This window comes from Paramormyrops kingsleyae, chromosome 7 (assembly GCF_048594095.1).
Source record: "Paramormyrops kingsleyae isolate MSU_618 chromosome 7, PKINGS_0.4, whole genome shotgun sequence".
NCBI classification, from domain to species: Eukaryota; Metazoa; Chordata; class Actinopteri; order Osteoglossiformes; family Mormyridae; genus Paramormyrops; species Paramormyrops kingsleyae.
This window is the reverse complement of record NC_132803.1, coordinates 11,213,923-11,229,989: the sequence shown is the minus strand read 5'-3', so window position 1 is coordinate 11,229,989 and position 16,067 is coordinate 11,213,923. Positions and strand designations below refer to the sequence as shown.

Below are 16,067 nucleotides of genomic sequence, written 5' to 3'. Positions count from 1 at the left end.
ACTTCACAAATGCTTTTCTGGACGAATGGGTCAAAATTCCCACAGACACAATCCGTAAACTTGTGGAAAGCTTTCCTAGAAGAGTGGCATCTGTAATCACTGCAAAGGGGGACCAACTCCATATAGATGCCTATGGATTTAGAATAGGACGTCATAAAAGTTCTTGTAGGTGTAATGACCAGGTGTCTCAATACTTTGGTCCACATAGTGCATCTTTTATGCAATGTTATGTATGTTGTCTGCATGAATATCAAGATGCAGGGCTAACTTTAGGTAGAATCATTTCTGATTTTAAAACAAAAAAATATTTTGAACTTAGAAGAATGCCAAATGTTTACTTCCATATCTGCATTTATTCATTTGCTTACTGAAAAATCAAACTCACAAATTGTTAGCTGCAGATTTTTTCTGCCAAATAGTACTTGCAGACCCCCGAAAGTAGCATAGCTGGACTGGCCATCTGGCATACTGGGCAATTTCCCAGGAGGCCAATGTGTATGTGGGCCGAAGGGAGAGATCCCCCCCCCCAAATTGGCAAAATTAACTGAAGAGCCCTCCCACAGTAGGCAAAATATTACCCATGAGGAGCATTTGTGTCCAACCCCAAATCCCAGGGCCCAAGTAGGATGTCGGAGAGTACAGAGGTACTTATAAATCAGTAAGGGCCACTCATAAATCATTCAAAAGTAAATGGTATCTTCAAGTGTCAATGGCATCACAATTGCATCTGTACTTACAGGGATCAGTAAGACAGCAGTGCAGGCTACTGCACCCATACTGTTACACAAAGGCAAAGCACCGTAACTGTTAAATGTGGAAATTCTGGTACTTATAGCAGCAAAAACGCAGTGCCAAACAGACAAAGTGCAAATATAGTAGGCCTATACACAGCACAAACAAGTAAACGTTACGCAAAAAAATCTAAAAAGTACACAGTACACAAATAGAACATCCTGAAAACAGAATACTGTAATATTATAGAAATAAATGTTTAGAGATAATAATAAATTAGTGGTGATAAGACAGATAGATAGGTGTGGGGAGGTGTAGTGCCTCATGGCAGCAGCCAGGAACGGTCCACAGCAGTGTGAAAACACTGCAGTGGAATGAGCCAGTGGAGAAATGTGCTCCAGAACAGCACCCGCTAAAGCAGTATACAGAATCGCTCATAGTATTGCCCAATTTTGCCCACACCCTCTTCAATGCTATTGCCTTCAGTGGGGTCCAGGTCAGTCCTTTCCTCATGAGTTAGTTCAGGCATTTGGCATCACCTGCACTGGTGCCATTTCCCCTGCAGGTCCCACAGTGTACAAAAGCATGTCAGAAACATATTTTGCTTGCACCCCCCAAACAGATGTAGCCAGGTAGCAGAATTGCAAGTTTGCTGCTCCTCCTCCGTCATTGTGTCGAACTGTTGCGAACACAGCAGGGTTACTCCAAAAATGGTGACTGTAACAAACAACACCCACAATGCCTTGCGTTATGATGTCATCACCACAGGAGCGATTAGTTTCTGGCTATGGGCATAGTCTGTTTTTAGATGATCCCTGAGAGTCACTGATCATTTTAAACACTGAATACACAACCTCTCCAGACAGACTGAGGGGAAGTTTCAGGACTGTGCTAAGGTGAGGAGGAGAGAATAGGCTGTGGAATACAGCTCGACTAGTGGTGAGACATTTCTTCTCTCCCTGGCCCCAGAAGGTACTGCTCCAGCTGTCCTGAGGATCCAACCCAGCGAGTCCACTTGTGGTGCTGCTGCTAGTGTCACTGCAATTTGAATTAGCGTCAAGTTTCTGGAATGATCAGCTATTGGGGTGAGAGGCGGGAGAATGTTGGTTGCTAATTGTATTAATTATGCCCATCATATTAACAATTCAGGCAGTATGGATTTAAAAGGCAAGAATGTGTGCTGTGAGTTGGAGAACCAGACAGACTGACTGGCATTTCATCATTTTCACCTTGAGCTGGCTTTCTGTCCAGAGTTTCACCAAACCTGTATTTGCTGTGCTGGGTTCCGGATCACTGCAGACTTAATAGTTAAGCAGGCAAGAAAACAGAATGAACAGGATACATATTCGAGTGGACACTGTTTCTGTCTGTACACTGAGGTTTGAATAGTGAGGAAAGAGGATGGTCATTGCATTACATACACTATGACAATCACTTAACAAAAGCCAAACATACAACAACTGACCAGCCAACTGCAGTACAAGGTACAGCGAAATAAATGCAATCAAATTTAGCAAAATTACGTCTATGCAATTATCCAGGTATTAAGTAGGAACTGTTTCGCCTACAGTGAAGTACGCAGATCACAATTACTGAACAATGGGGTCCACGCTGAGGGGGAAAAAAAAACTACCCGAGGAAGCACAGCCGCGGCGAACATGACCCGTCGGTTCTGGTGGACGCCGGCTGAGCCCAGCGCGCTGCCCGGCCCGGATCCACTGTGCCTGCACGACGGTGCCGGGGCAGCTGGGCGGCGGAAGTTAGCGAGCTGGCGCCGGCGGAGGGAGTCGCTCCCACAGCAGCACTTCCGGTCGGCATTTTGTTCCGACAGAGGGAGTCCGTCTGAGTGGCTCCTTTGATCGCCGCGTCGGTCGCCCTCCGTGGCTTCTGCCCCTCTCCTCTCCCGAATTGTTCTCGTAGCCCAGCCGGATTTTAACCGCCGTTTCCAGCAGTGTCGGTGTGGAGCCGCCCGAAGGCGCGGCCCGGGGGATGCTCTCGCCGTCGAAGCAGTCGCGTTTGCAGTGAGTTGGAGGAGCGGAGCCGCGGCCCGAATCGCTGTCGTGTTTCTCCGCGGAGCGGTGAGGGACGGACGGGGCGCCGCCACCGACCGCCCGCTTCTCCTCGCTAACAAACACAGGCAGGTAAACCTCTCGCCTTTTATTACGGTTCCCCTAAACGGTTCTCCTCCGCCAGCGCGATTTCTGTGTAAACCCTCAAAGCCGGCTGAGCGCAGCTGAACCGGCGAGGGCCCCACCAGCGAATCGGCCCAGCTCGGTTCGGTTCGGTTCTTTATGGCGGTCCGGGTCACAATTGTGTGCCCGCCGAGATGCGCGGGGGCGCGGTGTAGTCTGATACGGCGAGCCCGAGGACTGGAGCTGCGGGAGGCCATAGCAGGCCGCTGGGGGGGGGACAGCCTTTCACATGATGGAGGAGGAAAATAATGAGTCCCTCGAATGGCGTTCTGGTTCGGCGGCGCTGGCGGATCCGAACCTGGCGTTTCCGGCACTTTAGTACCGTCACTGAGGGTCAGCCGAGACGGGCCGAGTGCCCGGCGGGGGCGGTAGTGGGCTCGCTAGCGGCCGGCTAACCCGCTCGGCTTCGAAACAATGAGCTGGATGACTGGCTAGGCTAGTCCGCTAACGGGCCGGGCGCCCCGCCGACGAGGAGCGGGGGAAACCTCAGCTCGGCGTCGGCGCCCGTCGATTGGACGGGGCGCCGGACACTTGGCGGGCTGGGGGAAGGCACTGCTCCAACCTTTCTTGTCCGAATATCACAGACTTTGAAAGGCAAGGCGAAGGCAGCCCGTTGTGGGTGTCATTGGCCGGCCTCGGCTGTCCCTCTTGTCCCGCTCCAGGTCCCGCTCCAGGTCCCGGCGTCTGTTGACATGGCCTGTCCCAGTGCGAGACCCCTTCACGGTGACCTGGGGTTGAAAGTCATGACCTAATGGATGTAGGTGACCATGATTCGTTGCGCGCTGTGGGGGTTTGTGTCAGGCCGGTCCACACTGTGGGGGCCCCCGGTTCGAGGGGCTCCTTGATGTCCCTGTTTACCCTGCACGCAGCCCTGGTTTCTGTCCTTTGGTTTCGATTTTTGCGGAATACCGTTAAAGTAACATATATATAAGTGATGATCGTCTTCCAGTATTGTAATTATTTTTATCTACTTTCGTGGATGTAATGCTAGATAAAACATTTGGTGTGTAAATACGAGTGAGCATGGACCACACAAGTAGGGACCTTGCGAGCAGTACTTGCCTGGTTCACACCGTCCCCCGCCATCCCCCACAGGAGGCTCCCCAGCAAGGGAAGTGACTGACTGTCCGAAAGAGGCCAATCAGCCACTGTACATGTAACACTAGGCTGATGGGGCAGAGTTCTGGGTCCAGTCATGTTAGTTTGAAAGAGTGCATGGACCCTTCCATACCTGGGGAATGGCCAGCAGCCACCAGTCCATCTCTCTTCGTCTGCCCCCGCCCCCTTGCATTCCTGTCTTTGTTTTGCTGGTCATATCCTTTCACTCACCTGGTTGTGGTTGAAGTGGGAATCAGGCCCCTTGTCACGAAATCTGTCTCCCTGAGATCTGGATCCCTGTGTGTCCTCACTTTCTTTAATGTCCTTTGTTTTGGTTGTATGATCTTTTATTTGCTCGTTTGGAGTTTTTTTCTCTCTCCTTATAACAGACTGGATTCTGAAGTCAGTGACGGGATAAATGTTTACGTAGTAATAAGGTCAGTTGTCTTATTGTGTTATTCTTTGTACCAGCTGTATTAAGGGAGTTTTGATCCCTCTTTTTTTAAGCAGACGGTCAAATATAATGCAAATGTGAAGAGAAACAACTTTGGGCACTTTTCTAGCCTTTTCTAGTGTGACCATAAGGAAACGTTTGCATGAAGGACCGCTTTCCTGAACCCTAAGCCTTTCGCAGTCCTGTGTGTGCTTGTGATATGCAGGTAGCTAACTGGTCGTCAATGATTATCATATCTACCGTGCATCAAATGGGCCATCTAGGTGCCAAATTATTTACATTTATATGTTAATTAAAACATGAAAGCTGTCACATGACCTCCTGCTTCCTCATTGCCATCGTCAATCTTCCCTTTCAATGTGTTTAAGAGCCCAAGAGAGGCTTTCTTTCAGATTACATGAACTCACCTCCCAGCTGACATCTGATGGTTAATGGGCTGCAATCTTGATATATCACAGATTTTCATATAGTGCAGAGAAGTGGACTTAGTGTTTGGTTGCTTCTTGATGTGTTTTTTTTTTCTCTCGTATCTGCGAGTTTGGAATTTGCCATTCGGCTGACTTAATCGGGGGGGGGGGGGGGCTATAGTGTAAGGGCCATCTCCCCTGATCATTCTGAAGCTGGTTACCTGCAAACATGCAGGCACACCTCACCTGAAAGGTGCCCCAGAACTGCTTGATAGCTGGGATGTAACTGAAGACCATTAGAATCCTGGGAGGGTCCACCATCTGCACTTTTTGTTTTTATTTTTATTTTTAATTTCAGCTGTTATCAAGCAAATGTATGAACTGGGAAAGCATCTGATGTGTCACTTAAATTGTTAGAATTGCATGAATCTAAAAAGTAGGAAATATTTAGACTCGAGTATTTTACAGCGTGAACAGCTGTTAGTATGCATATATAAGTGTGAATAAATGAGACCGTCAAGCAGGCAGTGGTTGTGCTACCAGCATACATGCGACTCACAGATACACCACACTTCTGTGTGCTTTTACCAAACTGGCTTTACAAGCTGACTTTTGCATGGGAACCAAAGGGAATTAACTGGCTAGTAACTTGTTGGTCAGCAGTTTTTCTTTTCAGGAAATAAAAACAGAAAGATGAAAAGTGCTTCTACAACAAGCCTTAAAATGAAGAGTTTGTGTTTTCTTTTTAATACCTTGGCTTCCATTGGACTTGAGCCTTGCTGTCTAATAGCACAGCTGAATGCTGCGCTGTTTTCTGACTGTAGGCTTGGATTCAGAAATGCTGCAATATATATGGTAGTATAGCCCCATAAATAGGAAGCAGGGGGTGATGGAGTGCAGTTTCTCTGTCAGCCATTTTGCCGGGGTGTTTGAATTCCCTGTGGAGAAAATCGTATTCTTCAGAGTCCACATGTAATTCCCCAGAAGGCGCGAGCTGGGGCCCCGCAGCATGGCATGCCTCCTGCAGTGAGCTGCTTCTCTCTTAGAAATTCTGCTAGAAATACGGCCACAGACACGGGCTTCATCTGTATTTTTAAGTCTGTGAACTCTGTGATGCTTTGGGCTGGGTGTAAAGCAATATCTGTAGTCACTGGAAGGTAAAACTTCATAGAAGTATTCGCTAATCTCTGTTTTGTGTTTTGTAACAATGAGAGATTTTAGTGGTCATGACGTGCAGCTGCTGGCAGCTGGCGTGCCCGCTGTTTACGCCCCGGCTGAGCCGTGTGAGCCAGAGCAGTGGTAGAAGCCGCCCACTGATTCGCATCTCAAACAGGAAGCCGGCCGGAGAACGACAGTGGCTGTGGCGGGGAGCACTGTGCGACATCGGGCATGCAGTGTCACATAAAACACACACAAAGCAGGTGTCGGTGTGGTCTTGTTATTCGTGGTGGTGCTGATCGGTCTAGTACTGATACCCTGCACCTGAGGCAAGGGCCTTACTGCAAAGGGCTGGGCTGGATGTGTGAGCATGGAACAGTGCTCCAGTGAATCACGACGAGTCACTAAGTCCTAGCTGCACATGTCTAAGTTGCACATTAAACAGTTTGTGCCATGATAATTATCTTCCTAGGTAGTGTGTTAGTGCCGCAATTTTTGTGATTTTTTTTGTTGCCTGTGTTGTACTGTCCTGGATGTGGATAAGCGATATGGGAGATGGATGGATTGATTTGTGGTTCTTTGTTCATAATTGTAATTCTGCGTACCCCTTGACCCAGACTGCTGGGGCGGCTCATCGGCTCTGGTGTCCTGCCTGTGCCGCTACTTTTACTGTCATTGGCAGCCTCCTTGCCTGCCCCAGCCTGCCCAGCTGTAGGTGGCGCTGTGCTAGTGCCAGAGCACTTCGGCGAGAGCATGTTCACCAGCTGGACAGATCCCCTGCCAGTTTGATGGTCTTTGTGACGATGGCCTAACGAACGATTGATCCGTGAATAAATGCAAATGACGACACCCCCCCGCCCCCCCCCAGGCCGAAATCATGTTGGATGTTTAGCTCAGTGCATTATGCGTGTGTGTGTGCTTCTTTGTTTGTGTAGTGCTGTTTGACCATGGCGCTGATGCTGCCTCTTTGTTTGTGCAGGAGTGGTGCCCCTCTGCTGTGCCTGACAGATTTCCTTTTTGTTTTTGCTCCCTCCCAGGGCAATAAAGGGAGCAAAAATGTGGACTGTCTGGCAGGGAGCTTGGAGGGAGCAAAAACATGGACCGACCGTGGGTCCCTGAGAATTGGATTGGGAAACACTGCTTTAGAAAATCTCATAGCAGACTGAGGTGCCTGTGTATAGGCTCTGCTTTTTTGATTATCAGCATTAGTGCCCTGATGCTGTCGGCTGTGTTCTTCATCAAAAGGATCAGTAACCTGTCTGCTGGTTGAACGTTCTTATAACATACATGTCTGACATACATTTTGAATAGAAGGGATCTTCCTTGGATGGCATAATTAGGCAGAATTTACTTTATCAAGTATTTAGTGTTTCCCCTAGTCTTTTACGGTTGTTTTCGTTAGCTTTGTGTCCTACTCATGTTATTTACTAACTTCGAGCTGTGCTTTTCTTGTAGATCCATTATGTATTTATCCATACCAGGACAGGTTGTGGTTGATGTTTGAAAATGCTGTTCTTGAATCAGTCTAAAGCTAATGGATTCACTGATTTGATGGAAGATAGCATTTCTTGATTGTCTGAAGTCTGTTAGGATTAGGGTTGCAAAATTCTAGGAATATTCTTGTTAATTCCCATACTTTCCCGTTAATTCCCATGGAAAGTTTCTAATGTGGAATATTTCCAAAATTCCCCAGCTTAACTTCCCATGGAACGGAAAGTTTCAGGAAAATTTCCAGAAATTTTCCAGCCCTTTGCAACCCTAGTTAGGATTGAGTATTGAATCCCCCTCCATTACCACACTAAGCACTTGGATTGCTGGTATGAATCCTAATTTGCACTGGTAAAAAAAGTTGTCCTTTGTTTTCTACTGTGTATATGACTGTGTAGTTTGAACGGAAGTGTGCCCATAGCGTACCTGTTACCACGTGGATTGTAATATACACTCTGGCCTTCAGCTGGAAATAGGGTTTGAGCACAACATCTTCCTGCTTTAAATGCCTGGTTCTTTAAACCCATTTGAAATAATTGCATTAAAAAGTCGCCCAGTTCTAACCCCAGTGGTTCCAAATGCCGGAGTCTGTCTTGTTTATAAATGATTCATTTTTCATTTCCATTTGCAAACCGGGTTGTCTTAAGGCTGTTTGGAATTCGAAGGAGCCAGTGACCTGGCTAAGCTTGGCATCGAGCAGAATGTTGGTGTCTGTGTTTGACCGTGAGCGCCGCTGGTTTCGTGTGCGGTCAGCCGGCCACATCTCCTTAGCGTCTTTCTGCGGGATAGCGGGGGTCGCTTTGTTTGACTGGTGGGCTTCATGGGAGTCTTAGATTATGACATCAGCATCACCAGCTGTCTGCTGCTACTTATGTTTTAAGGTGTTTCCTATATCGGGATACGAAGGGAATCGTGAGCTGTTAACGCTGGGGTCTGCACACTCTTCACTCGCTCCCTCTGCTGGTCAGCCACTCAGGCGACCTGAATCTCCGGCTCGACTCATCTTCTGTTCTTTCCGACTTATTAGTTTGGAAGGTACTGCTGCATTGTGTTTTAATTTCCATTATTACCCAGTTATTGATTCCTGCCCGGCATAAATAAACTTTATCTGTCCGCCTAAAGAAAGGGCTGACAGAAAGATGGAAAGTCTGCTGTGTATAACTTGGTTATTTCCTATTAAAGCCTGGTCCGGTTGCGGGAAGGTGCACCGTAATGGGTGTGTTTGTGTAACCAATAGCCAGAAATGTGCCCGTTTTGTATGCGCGTGTCGTCTGAATACAGATGTCTGTTCCTGCGAGGCCTTGCTTTGATGAAACCTGGGACATCCGCAGGTCTGGCCCCTTAAACACTCCCAGGTATGGTGGGGGGTGAAATAGGAACCGTTGCCGCTGTTGAAACGAAACTGAAACCACAAATGGTGTATATGAAGCTGCAGTCTGTGTGCGTGGCCCAGTAAGCGCAGCTGGCTACCCTCAGATGCCCTCCCTGAACGGTCCGGCTCTCTGTTTCCTGTGTGTGTTTGTGGCCGTTTAAATTCATGTTGGGGGGTGCTACACAAAGCAGGATTTCTCAGTTAACTGGGTTAGCTTAAGCCAGAAGTCATGGCTGTCCAAAAAGAGTTTATGTAAGGAGCATTCCTATTGGACAATCATGACTTCTGATTTAAGGTATTCAGCTAACTGGGAAATTCTGCTTTGTGGAACATTCCCTTGGTCTTTGCTAGCAGTGCAGGGCTCAATGAAGAACACAGATGGTTCAGTAATGTGTCTTGCTTAATCCCTCATGATATTTAGCTCGACTGGAGGAAAGTGATTGGGCATCAGGGTGGCCCCTCCGCACACTTGTGCTTACCTCAGGGCACATGCTGCCATCCCAGCTGGCTCCTAGAGCTGCAGGACGCTGGTGCAGTGGGGTTTTGGGGGAACATGCACAAGGCCCTCCATTAAACCCAGGTTTCATTGGAGCAAAGGGCCTCCTCGCCGGGCTCGTTCAGAAAGGCTTGGGCCCCTTTACTGGATCACTGTGTAAATGCCTGCCAGGTTTCCTTTGTGCCTTGTTTCCAGCCACATGGAGATGGCTTTTGGGTCATGTAGGTGTTGTGGTGTCTGTCCTGGATGGCCCTGACGGACAATGAGGTCTGTGGAGGTATACCCTCTGGCTTTGTGAGCCCCAGTCCGCTTTCAGGCAGACTAGATGCACCAGACCGCTTCTGAGCTGCGGGTTTCCGGAAGGATGTTATGATGAGGCTGTTTGGCTTCACTGCTCAGTCTGTGACGTTGTGATGAGACGCCGGGCCTGCCGACTCTGACCGTGGTCAGGGCTTGAGTGATTAACTTCTCAGGCTCCGCCACAGCGAGTGTTTTGGCTAAAGAGATGCAAATATTTTGGTTCATTACGCTTCCTGAGACGCAGGCTGGCAGATTGAGCTGTCAGAGTGCCAGGCTGCCAGGCCTGGTGTAGCGCCTCATACGCGGAGCCATGTGACCTCGCCGCTTCCTGTGGAGGAGAGCACGTCATTACATCACCATTAAACGTGAAATGTGTACCCCATCAGGATCATTTCACTCCAGTCATTTTCAGTATGCATATAGTAGCTCTACTATGAAATGTGTTTTTAATTTGTGGTTTGTGAAATTTCATCGTATTTTTCTGGTATCCAGGGACTAAAACCACACAAGAAATTCTTGTTAGCTTTCCTAAATGAAAATACCCCTTACTGTTAATGTGGTTAAGGCGTTTTAAATTGGTAGAAGGTTTCATATTGCCAGTGATTGATTGGAGTTGAGATTTGAAGTAGTAGCAGGTTGATTGAGGGGGGGGGGAAACAAACTGTTTGGCACCCAGGGGATGGAGGGGGCACAGGCAGGTGCAGAGAGCAGGGGGAATGAAGCTGTGCCTCAGTGTTTGGTCAGACAGACACAGAGCTCTGCATCTCGATGCTGACCATCTGTCTCGCTGTGCATTTCCAGCTTGGCAGCAGTTCTTTCACATAATTCTGCGCTCCATCTGAAGGCCAGATTTGGTTGGATGAGGCTGTGCCACTAAGCACTGGAGTGCTTCTTGTGGTGAACTTGCAGATGTGGGAGGCCTCACACGGTCCTTTTATAACCAGCCAAGTGGCTCTCTGTAGGACGAGAAGGAGCCGTAAACACATGTACCTGTTTAGAGTTGGGGTGCGGGGATCCCTGAAGCCAGGCTGATAGGGTCCTGGAGCTGGTCAGCTCCTCATGCGATGATGGGAGGGTTGGAGAGTGTTATGTGGGATAGTGAGGGAATGGCTTTTGCCCCCATCAATAGAAAATGTGATCTGAAGGTGGGCTAGGATTAGTGTAGGACTCTCATCAGGACATGCTATAGCATTAATACACCAAAGTAGGGCTTATAAATTAAATTGTATATTATAATATGGTTGCAGACCATTTGCACTATGGGTACTATTAGGGCTGGGCAATTGAATTTTAATTGCAAATACAGTTTTGGCCTTCAACAATTATCAAAATAATCAAGATAAAATGCTTATTGTGCTACATTTCATTTTGCAGTTTTGTCTGGCGTTATAGATCCAGTGCACCCCTTTGCAGCCCAATTTTATTTGTTTCTCAGTCAAATTAAATTTAGAGTTTATGGAGTTTTTTAAGTTCAATAAATGCATGATATTTCCAAAGCCAGTGAGTCATCGTGTTAAATCGTGATCTCAGTATTGACCAAAATCGTTATTATGACTTTGCCATAATCTAGCTTCCCTAGGTTCTGTGACAGGTGATTTCTGCCAGCAACAGTAACACATGCTTCAACCCCCAGACTTTACTGCTTGTGACGATTGGAGCGCTGATGTGGAAGTCTTGACTTATATAGAAACCAATATTTTTTTGTTGCTGATTCAAAACCAGCTAACTTCTCAGGCACAGATTAGCGGAATGACATCACGTCGTTTTTTTATTCTGTGCAAAACCAAAGATCAATCCATGGGTCAGTTTAGATCACAGGTGTCAGACTCCAGTCCTGGGGGGCCGGAGCCCTGCACATTTTTGGTTTCCCCTCGTTTAACACACCTGATTCAACTTCTTGTGCTAATTACCACATAGCTGTTGAGCTGAATCATTTGTGGTGGAACAGGGAAAGAACTAAGCTACACAGGGCTCTGGCCCCCCAGGACTGCAGTTTTGCACCCCTGGTTTAGATAGTGTATTATAAACATGTCATGGCTGTGGAGCCTCCCGCCCCCGCCCTGCACCGCGCAGCCCCACATGGTGGAATTTATCATATCTAAAGGAGTTGGGAATGGGTGTTTTGGCAGGACTCCAGAAAAAAACTTTGAGAACCACTTTTGTAAGTGTGGACGAGCCAACAAAATCCCTCGTCCACTGCTGCAAAAATGGCTGATTGTCCAGTGCAATCATTTCCATTATTTTAGTAGTTCAGTCTTTTAGCTCTGGAGCAGTTTAAAATCAGCTAAGATTTACACATCGGCCCAAAGCCTATATCTTAATTTTTCATGAATATTGGCTGTTCCTGATATGTTAACCGATGGATTGTACATCTCTACCTGCAGCTTCGCTTGTTACAAAAATCCCTTTCTGCCATAGATTCAGCAGAAAACCTCTCATGTCCCATGAATAATTTCTACTAATCTTGTAAGATTTCTGCCAGTCTTCTTTTCAAAACTCCAGCTGTTCATGCAACTGCTTATCCTAGTCATAATTCACATGTGTATGAGCTTAAGTCACACACTGACTGTTTCAATGTTGTAGTTGGGAGATGCGTGTTAAGGGCCGGTAGCAGGGAGCCGAGGTCCGGGCTGAAGGTCTCCAGGTCAAACGTGATCTCACACAGATCCCTGGCTGAAGTCCGTGTGCTGGGTGATGGCATCCATGGTGCAGTTCCTCTGTGACTGACAGCTTAACTCCCCTAAGCCTCCGGTTACCGTGGTGCTTTGTTGTACCGGGGCGTGCTGGGACGCTAACACCATTCCTGGTGGATGCTGTGATGAGCTCATCGTGCAGATATGCGTTATGCTGGGCCAACGGCCGTCACCCAGAAAACAGAGCCGCCGTGGTCCTGCTGTTGCGGGGTCCTGCCGGCGTGGGGTCTGTGAGGGCAATGCCTGCATCAGCCAGACTCTGGGATTCAGCCGCTTGCTGCCTGGAGCTCATTCCCTGTGGCTGTAGTGACATCTTTGGACTGTTCACTTGGCATTTGTTGGATCACGTGAAAGTGCGTCTCAAGCCCAGCCCTCGGTTAAAGTGGTGAACGTGCACGTCTGCTTTCTCCTGGGGGTGTTTTTGTCACAGTGTTTTCTGGGCTTGTGACTTGGCACAATGCGGTATTAGAGGCTGCTGGCTCAGTGCATCATATTGTGACTTAAACCGTTTTTGATTTAACACGATATGCGTCTTTGGCGTTGAGTTAGGTTCCTGCTCGGGTGTTAGTTCTGGTAGAGGGAGAGCAGCTTTGAAGAATTGCTCGTGTGCTTGGCTTCATATTTCGGTTTTGTGGCAGTGGGTGATGTGCTTTTGTGTGTTACCCCTTTCGAGAGCTTGCCGTACTCTCCCATAACATTGCCCTCCGATGAAAACTGTATATGTCATCTTTTGACAATTGTGACTTTAGATTGAATACACCCATTGATGTTATATCTATTTAACTAGTATTTGTGTTTATAATAGTTACCATTTGTGTTCACAATGGTCCTTTGTATGGGTCATTTTTACACTAATTTTAACTTAATATTGATGACTTGATTTAGATCTATTTAATCACAAATACCAAATTTGATATTTGCCTTACTGACAACAATACATTTAAAGTAAGTCCATTTAAAACATTAATCACTGAAGACTGTATAAAGAGAGGTTTATATTTGTGGTGCTATTTTAGATCTATTTTGTAAAGTAGTTTCTGGGACAGTGAGGGTTTTTTCATGTTTCTGAAATAATGGATTTTTGGAGATGTGTGTTTTTGTTGGACAGCGACAGTAATCAGGTTTCTGAGGACCAGGCTCCACACATCCACTGATGTCTAAGTGTGAAATGCTTTGTGGGTCTCATTCAGGTTTGAGGGGCAAATAACAGGGCAGGTTTCTCCTGCACTGCTGTGGATTGGGAGTCTTGGTTGTCAGGCAATCTTCATTCCAAAGACTGATGCACTGTGTTGGATCCAAGTGTCCAAAAGCCATTGCCCACGGTTCTTGGGAGTTCCCATGGCCTCTCTTGCCTGGCTCATTCTTCAGTGGTTCTCTGATTAAAGTGCTTTTGTTCACACAGTGCACCGCTCAACTCGGCCGGCCACTGGAGGGTGCAAAACGCTCCGACTCAGGAGCTGGCACTCACTTGTCCTATCAGATTACCTCCTGCACCTTGGGCTCTGTCGGGCCTCTTGTGTCATTTGTTTGTTATGGTTCAAAGCATCCCACTGTTGGAATGTAACTTGGTGGTTTTTATTTCAGGATGTTCATGTAGCTCAATGAAAATGAGGGAAATGTGCCGTGTGTGTGTGCTAGAGAGGAGTCTTTCAACAGTAACTCACTGAATCAGGGCTCTCAAGCTTGGAATCTGCCACAACGTGATTCTTGTCAGTCATTTCAGGGTTGGACATCATCAGTATCCGTTTTACCATAGCTCGCTGTGGTTTACCATACCACAGATGCCACACTTCTATTTACTAACAATTTACTAGCAATCTTCTTAAGCCACTAACTGATCAGCTGTTTGTCAAATGAGCATTTTGCTGTATGTACATACTCATTACAGGTGTTGCCTTACAGTACAGTGTTCACCCCCTGGGAAGCTAATGGATGGTCTATTTTGATAATCAGTCTTAGCATTGCTGAACCTTCAGACTGAGCATATATGAATTTAAAATCAATTATCCAGTCCTATCTGTACTCACTCCAGATTACTCTGTATTAGTGCTAAGAGTTGTCATGGTACTTTTACTAAACGGTCTGTAGTTATCAAATAGTGTGACTGGCTGAAGATTTCGTGTGATATTGGCTGAAAGTGCTTTTACTGATTCCATTTTCTTCATTCTGCCAGTCACACCTTGTTTACTGGCTCCCTCTGTCTCTGATTTTGTAAAGCTGAGCTTTGATGCTTCTGACGCCAGTGTCGTATCACATTCTGTTTGTGTCTGGGGCTGTTGCACACTGCGATGCACGTCACGCCGGCCACAAGATGAGGCTGAGTAGCACTACAGAATGCGCGTGTGGTCTCGAGCTCCCCCTTGACCGGGCGGGCAGCGTGTAAGCCTGCAGCCTCGTATGAATTGCATGTTTGCCTTGTCCCCTTCGGTCTTCGCCTTGCAACGGTCACCTGCCGTGGCATGTGCAGCAAGCAGCACTGGCTAAGCTGCCCCCCCCCCCCCCCCCCCCAGCTCACCGGCAGGTTCGTCTCTCCCTGCCAGACTGTCAGGGAGAGAAAGCACTGGTTGTGGGGCCTCTGCTCAGCGGCTTCCTGAGGGTGGGAACCAGGTGTGAGCGAGCCCCTCACCTGCAGATGGTGTGTGGGGTCGACCTCGCAGTCGGACTGGGAAGGGACACACTGACGGGCGTTTCTGTCTTTGCAGCGCTTGGGAGATGTGAGGTTCGGACAGACGCCGCCGCCGCCGACACCGAGCGACCTGTGCACCCACGCGAGCCTCAGCCCATCTTCAGCATGAATGGGGACATGCCTCATGTTCCCATCACCACTCTCGCTGGGATCGCTAGCCTCACCGACCGTAAGTATGGCTGCGTCTGCACGTGCAGGCATGCGCAGAGTGGGTGCTGGCTGGGGGCTTTGCTATTCTCCTATGCTGGATGTGTTCTGGATGTGGTGTTCGTCCTTGGACACACTGCTGTGGATTACACTCTTTGGGGAAGATTTTTTTATTTTTTATTTTTTGTGGATCGCCTTTTTCTGCTCGGGAGGAATTTGAATCCTGTGGGACTTGTTTGGATTACCTGTTCTTGGGCTTGGACTCCCCTGGAATTCTGCAAGATGAGCCATTGGGAAGGATTGTTGGTGCCCCCCAGCTGCACAGCCAGCCTCCTGCGCCGGCCGCCCCGCTCTGCGCAGCCAGGCATTTCTCTGCCCCCATGCATCTCTGAATAGCCAGACACCTCATGTGTTTCTCTAGCATATTGTGGCTAAACATCTGGGGATAGCAAACAGGCCGACGCTGTTGGAATAAGTTGGAGGATTTTACAGCGTGTGTGCATGCATTTGGCTCAGGGGGCCATGTGGGGGGGGGGGCACAGTTCGGCTCGCACGCCTGTCAGCATGGCGCATCAGCAAACACTGTGGATACCAAAACACTCGTCCCGTTGGTGTTCTGTTGGCCCGGTGTCAGCTGGATCTGAGCGGAATACAGAAAAGGGGCTTAGAATCCATTTGATAAATAGTTAAACAGAAGTAGATTTAACTGCGGGGATGATGAGGGAGGGGGACTCGCTGTGAGGTTCGATGACATGCAGTGTCAGGGTGATGTGCTGACTGCTGCATGCTCAGCATCTATCCTGCACTCTGCTTTAACTGTATGAGAGGCTGCAGTGATGGCCAG

General features: G+C 47.9%; 1 protein-coding gene and 1 long non-coding RNA gene across 4 annotated transcripts in view; one reads left to right on the top strand and one right to left on the bottom strand.

Moving 5' to 3' along the window:
- Nucleotides 1-238: 238 nt before the first annotated feature.
- Nucleotides 239-2,466, bottom strand: LOC111842115 (uncharacterized). The gene is made up of 3 exons (XR_002837831.2): nt 2,366-2,466; nt 1,962-2,032; nt 239-1,770 (listed from the first exon to the last, which is right to left on the bottom strand). It is a non-coding gene; the product is annotated as an uncharacterized lncRNA (long non-coding RNA).
- A 79-nt stretch (nt 2,467-2,545) lies between these two features.
- LOC111842114 (NIPBL cohesin loading factor) overlaps nt 2,546-16,067 on the top strand; it is a 32,212-nt gene continuing 18,690 nt past the window's right edge. For all 3 annotated transcript variants that reach the window (XM_072714265.1, XM_072714264.1, XM_072714263.1), the window contains exons 1-2: nt 2,546-2,873; nt 15,093-15,245. In XM_072714265.1, the coding sequence (XP_072570366.1) occupies nt 15,182-15,245 (64 nt within the window). In that variant the 5' untranslated portion in view covers nt 2,546-2,873; nt 15,093-15,181. The remainder of the gene's footprint in view (nt 2,874-15,092; nt 15,246-16,067) is intronic.